This window comes from Apaloderma vittatum, unplaced genomic scaffold, assembly GCF_000703405.1.
Source record: "Apaloderma vittatum isolate BGI_N311 unplaced genomic scaffold, ASM70340v1 scaffold24005, whole genome shotgun sequence".
NCBI classification, from domain to species: domain Eukaryota; kingdom Metazoa; phylum Chordata; class Aves; order Trogoniformes; family Trogonidae; genus Apaloderma; species Apaloderma vittatum.
The window spans coordinates 1-6,299 of NW_009717995.1; the positions used below are offsets into that span (position 1 = coordinate 1).

The following is a 6,299-nucleotide window of genomic DNA, read 5'->3' on the forward strand; positions in this document are numbered from 1 at the left end:
GGCTACTCTCAACCCACTGTGTGCCCAGTTTTGCTTTGTAACAAACAACTAGGAACGGAAGACAGTGGAAAAGGACGTTAATCTCTTTTTATACCTAATAAAAACTTTTGAAAATACGATGTTAAGATGCTCTCTAGTGTTGATTTTACAAGTGCCATTTTGAAACAATTTCTAATACTCACAGAATTTCATACATAAAATATGAAACTCTCAATTATACAGCTTTAATTTTAATGCCAAGTAATAAAAGGTTTGCCTAAAATACTTGTAGCAGATATAACTTTCAACTTCTATTCCATAATGTCTTTAGGGACTTGATTGCATCAGAATCATTGAAGATTTAGCACAAGTTCTCAAGAAACAGTCAGGTAATGTTCCTGAAAATTTAAATAAGTGGTTCTGTTTATGTTATTTTAGTTGCTGTAGTGAGAACATTCTGGGATCCTGTAGATAAAAATCATTATCATAAAACTGTATTTGTGAGCTTATGTTAGTAAGAATGAAGCACATGTTGTGAACATTTGGATTTATTTTTGTTTGTCTACATAAGGCTGTGAGGTTATAATGTTATAGGACCACACCTGAATTGGACAGATATTGTGTTTGTAACTTACATGGGAAAGAACAAACTAAATTAAGGCTTGAGGTTTCAAGTTAGTAATTACCTTGTATTTGTAAGCTTGTGCCTAGGAAGTTAGTAGTAAAAGGTAGGCTGATAGAAGTTTGCAATGGGAATTCTGTTTATTCTACAATTATGATTTTCCAGTGCTTGTTTTGCTGTATCTCACGTGAATTTAATATACTTGGAGTGAATTACCAGTGCTCTCAAGTTTATTTTTCTGTAACATTTAGACTGATCTTTGTTTTATTAGGGGGCTAACTACATGTATATTTATCTGTATTGTATTTAGCAGATTCCTCATGTTTGACAAATCCAAAAAAATCAGTATTAAAATATATGGAAATAGAATTCTGGTATCAACCAAGATTTTGGTTTGGAGCATTCTTACTACAGTTTGGAGTTATTTGTAGAGAATTTGATACTGTTACGACTGTATTGCAGCCATTCAGTAATTAAACATTTCATCCTAGGTTTAAGAAATGTCTTGCCTATAACAACTGCTAAAGTCCCAATTGTCAAATTTTTTCATGTCAGAAGTGGTCTTGAAGTAGACATCAGTTTATATAATACTCTGGTAAGGTTATCTCCTTTTTTTTTGTTCCTGTTTAGCGGAAAAATGTGGGTGGTTCCTGAGATTGAAGTGATTATTTTGGTGAGGCTCAATAATCAACTGATTCCAACGACCTTTTGCAGTTTCATATTTCTGAACAACCTTTTTTGTCTATCAGTGGAGTCAGTTACATAATTGTGACTTTAGAGTTGTCACTTCCATAAGAAAGTATGTTAGTTCTAGTGGTTTAGATGTTTAAGTCTTTCTGTAAATGGCAAAGACAAAATAATGTAACTTGAGGTTTCCTACGGTCCGCTTCCTATCATGGTTTTTGCTTAGCCTTGAGAACTGGTACAGTGATTTTGAACCCAGCTTTCCTGAATGGGAACGTATGTTAGAATTTAGAAAACAACGTAAGTTCTTGGCTAAATATTTTGAAAACATTTTTGGTGTTTTGTTTCATTGTTTTTTTTCAATGCCTCTGAACTTTGAAAGTCAGTTCCTTGAAATATCAAAATAAAGTAAGTTTTAAGCCAAGTATTTCAACTTCCTGAAGTTTTTGTATGAGCTCAAGGAGAGTCTTGAGAAAGATACCTCAACTAATAGGTCTGAAGCTTTTCTTCTTGAAGTTATTTATCCATATGGTCCAGTTGATAGGTCTTGCATTTCTAGGCTGAAGTATCTTAGTTCAAAAACTTAAAGTGTTTTGAAAATGGAGTAGTAGATCAATGCTTCCCTTTCTGAAGCAGTGTTCAGTGAGTGCTGCTTTGTACCACTTCTCTGCAGACTAAGGATATCGATCAGCTTTTTAGCAGAGCAGGTGATAACCTTGTAGTTCAATGCTGCCCTTCGTTCCGCTATGCAGTGCTTCACAATGGCATTTCCTGATCACACAACATAGAGTTTCTGGTTTTCATGTTTTCAGCTTATTCCTTCATCTCTTCCAGAGCTCCTGCATTTTCTTTATGACTTTTTTATCTTTATAGGCCTTGCATAACACAAGACTCCTGTCATCATACGCAGCCATTGATCCTAGAGTAAAATATCTGTGTTACACAATGAAGGTCTTTACAAAGGTAAGTGTATTTCAGACATTCTAGAAGCACTAGTGCCTGCAGCGGGAGACAGTAGACATAGGAGACATAAATTGTGTTTCTTTTTCTAGATATGTGACATTGGAGATGCATCTCGAGGTAGCCTTTCTTCATATGCATATACTCTTATGGTGCTTTATTTTCTTCAGCAGAGAAATCCACCTGTCATTCCTGTTCTTCAAGAGGTACAGTATGTCAAGAAAGAAACACGTATCCATATGCAGTGTTGACCAGAAGGATGTCGGTGCTGAATCTGAAGGGCTCTTCTAATGAATTTAATATTATGTTTTCAGATCTACAAAGAACCAAAAAAGCCTGAAATTTTAGTTGATGGCTGGAATGTTTATTTCTTTGATAAGATAGAGGAGTTGGTGAGTAAACTACGTTAATTTGAAGTAGTGTTACATATAACTTTGCAAATGAAGAAGAATTCCTTTTAAGAAACGTCCTCAGATATGGAAGTTGAGTATAGAAATGGAAGAAGCTCTTGCTTTGAAAATCCCAATTCCATGCTGTAAAGCTTTAAAAATAGTGTTGATTGTAATTCATCTGAGGAAAAACAAGTGTGCAAAATATTCAAAAATATATTTAAAAATATTTTAAGAAGTTAATGATGATTAATTGCTCTGTGTGTCACATTACTGGGTGGAAATAACTCACATAAATACCAGCTGCATATCTAGTCATAGCTGCTTAATCCTTTTGAATAGTCGTGCATTAAATAGGCACAAAAAGTGAATTAATAAATTCTTTTCTGTAACAAGCAAAACCTAGTGTTAGATATTTTATTAATAGTGCACTTATGTTAATATGTTTTCTAGATACAACATTTAAAAATCAATATTGGATGGTTAATACCAATTATGAAAGGAAGTATTCTGGTATAGAATCATAGAATCATAGAGTGGCCTAAGCTGGAAGGGACCTTAGAGATCATCTAGTCCAGCCTCCCTGTCGCCAGGGACGCCACCTCTGGACTAGATCAGGCAACACATGATAATTCAGTTTTGTTTCTTTATAAAATAAGAATTAGATTGTTTGAGTTTCCAAGTTAGGAAGATTATTCTGCTTAATGTTAGAACTGGAAGTGAAAATATTTCTGTCATTTTCAGTCAGTTGTTTGGCCAGACTGTGGCAAAAACACAGAATCTGTTGGGCAACTATGGCTGGGACTTCTCCGTTTCTACACGGAAGAATTTGATTTTAAAGAGCATGTTATCTGCATTAGGAGAAAAAATCTGCTTACAACTTTTAAGAAGCAGTGGACCTCCAAATACATTGTAATCGAAGGTAAAAGCGTGTGAATTACATGAATATGTGGAATTTCTGTAATGCCCACATGAAAAAGTTGGTCTTTCCACAAGGCATTTTTCTATTACTAGATTGTAATTTGTAGTTTTCTTATGTTTTGAAATCATTGCAAAAATCTCATTTTATTTCAGTAATGTTAAAAATTATTCTTAGTTGTTTTTTTTAATTGACTGAAAAGAGGCTGCAAAGTAGACTTCATACTTTTCATGATTACAGTAGCTGACAGAAAAATAGATTTGACCAAATCTTTTGGAAAAGAAATTAGCTGTAATGCAGTTTTGGTCTTCTCTCAAATACTACGTTTAGCTGAGTCCATATTTACATGAGTTATTTAAGCCTGTGTATGGTTACACCGATAAGTAATACCTTGTTCTTTATCTCTAAATGCAGTGTTCCCTAGACCACTTTCTGGCCCCTATGAGTCATGGAAAATACTTCTGCGCTCTTGCCTGCACGTTCAGCTTATTCTTTTAGAACACTTCAGTCAGTTCAGAGCTAGACAGCTGTGATCCTTTGTCCATAGAGTTAATTTCTTTTCAATACACTTGCAGACAGTTTAGTTTTAGTATATTAATTCTGCACCAGGAATAGCTGCCTTGGGTTGCTCATGAGTGTGTATACATTGCTGATCTTGCCCTGGACTTGACTAATGCCTGAAATGCTTTTCGTACAGACCCCTTTGATTTGAATCACAATCTTGGAGCTGGATTGTCAAGAAAAAGTAAGTCACTCGGTAAAAAATTTGGTGAAGATCTTGTCTTAGATCTTGTTTTACTGGCTTGTTTGATATTTAGATGATGTTTTCTTTCTTTTTCTTTTCCTTCCCCAGTGACAAATTTTATAATGAAGGCTTTTATCAATGGCAGAAGGGTATTTGGTACCCCTATAAAAATATTTCCTAAAGAATATTCATCAGAAATGGTAAGTTGTTTTTTAGGAGCAGTATGTACATGTTCTTGAACATATAACTTGCCAATTGCAGGACTACGGTTACACTCTCTCTAAGCTCTTATCTCTTAAATTTCAACAGTACTCTAAAAATATTTTGAGTAGGTATGCGAAATACTAATCAAGTCAGAGCTTCATTGTACAGGCTTATGTATTTCACTCCCTATCAAAACAGCCTTACCACTTCTTAAAAGTGCAGTATTAAAAAAAGAGCTTGCAGACCTGGTGGTCAGCAGGCTGCCTGTAAAGAAGAACCCAGTGACCAGTTAATCTGATCAGGAGCTTCTGGAGTTCAGCAACACACACCAGGTTTATTCTCTGTAAATCTTACTGCTGTTTAACCCTTCCTTATCTGTCTTGATTTCCAACTGCATGGATTTTCATTTTAAATACACGATTTCTTCTTCAGGAGTACTTTTTTGATCCAGAGGTACTAACGGAAGGAGAATTGGCACCAAATGATAGATGCTGCAGAATTTGTGGTAAAATTGGCCATTTCATGAAAGATTGTCCTGTGAGAAGAAAGTAAGTATAGTTTTGGCATCTGTGTACAGCTTTTCCTTAGGTTTGTTTAGAAGAAGTAATAGGGTAGCAATGCTAAAACAAAACTTGTACATGCTGCAGATTATTTCCTTTACTGTTGAAATGAAAATGTGTCAATACCAATTTTGACAGTGGTGAATGATTAATTTTTGGTCTATATTGATTCACTACTTAATTTTTGCGCATCATCAGGGTTTTTTAATAGAAGCTTTTCAGAAGGCTGCAAAACTACTCAGCTTAAAGTAGTGGTGCAGACTCTGCACTTTATTGTATAGGAGAGCGGTAGTAAAAGAAAGTCTAAAATGCAGAGCTGAAGAGCTGTGTGCTGTGAAAAGCCCTCCTGAAAGCATTTTCTAGATTTTCATTTAATAGCTTCTACTTCTGGCACATTTTTGTCATGTTCAGTTTCAAGCAAGTCCTGTCAAAAAGCGAGAATGTCACAGCACTGTTCTCATGTATGTGCTTAAAAAATAATGTCCTGGTTTACATCCAAGATAAGGTTTCCTGATCCTGAGTAACCACATATCCAAAATTCAGCAACTGTCTTCATGTAACAAATGAAATCATGGAATGGTTTGGGTTGGAAGGAACCTTAAAGATCGTCTAGCTCCAACCTCCCCTGCCATGGGCAGGGACATCTCCCACTAGACCAGGTTGTTCAGAGCCCCATCCAGCCTGGCCTTAAACACTGCCAGGGAGGGGGCTTCCACAACCGCTCTGGGCAACTGTCAAAATTTAAGGATGGGCCAGCCACTAAACTCTGACAGGTGCTCTCTGTGATCCTCCCACAACCCTTGCAGGGGAGGATGACAGGGGAACCAGGGAGAGAGACTTTGAGGTTGGAAAAAAAGAAATTGAATCAGTTTAATGAAAAAGAAAATTAATACTAACAATAACAATAAAGAGGCTGAACTATATACAGATAACATACAAGTATGTAACCATATTCAAAGATATAAATGAATATATTAATACGGAACCTCCACCTTCTGGATGGCAACTAGGCCCCAAGAAGAGAAGTCTCAGACTGGACTTGGCAGCAGATGGGAGCACCCAAGCCCAGAGTCAGGATAATAGTAAAAAAAAAAAAACCCAGAAAATGAAGCCTTGGAGCAGCCACACTGCTCCCATTTTGGGAGGCAGGTGAGGACAACTTGTCCTGATGAATGATGGTGCTCTGCAGCATGGATACAGCAGGCAGGAGCTCCAGCAGTGCAGGGAGGAGACAAAG

At 36.2% G+C, this 6,299-nt stretch overlaps 1 protein-coding gene across 1 annotated transcript in view; it reads left to right on the forward strand.

Annotated features, from left to right (window-relative positions):
• Window positions 1–310: 310 nt before the first annotated feature.
• LOC104274473 (terminal uridylyltransferase 7-like) overlaps window positions 311–6,299 on the forward strand; it is a gene marked incomplete at both ends in the record, with an annotated part of 10,554 nt that continues 4,565 nt past the window's right edge. Inside the window, 9 exons of the mRNA XM_009870118.1 lie at window positions 311–368; window positions 1,093–1,196; window positions 2,159–2,248; window positions 2,338–2,451; window positions 2,560–2,637; window positions 3,379–3,556; window positions 4,251–4,298; window positions 4,407–4,498; window positions 4,935–5,050. Of these exons, the coding sequence (XP_009868420.1) occupies window positions 311–368; window positions 1,093–1,196; window positions 2,159–2,248; window positions 2,338–2,451; window positions 2,560–2,637; window positions 3,379–3,556; window positions 4,251–4,298; window positions 4,407–4,498; window positions 4,935–5,050 (878 nt within the window). The remainder of the gene's footprint in view (window positions 369–1,092; window positions 1,197–2,158; window positions 2,249–2,337; window positions 2,452–2,559; window positions 2,638–3,378; window positions 3,557–4,250; window positions 4,299–4,406; window positions 4,499–4,934; window positions 5,051–6,299) is intronic.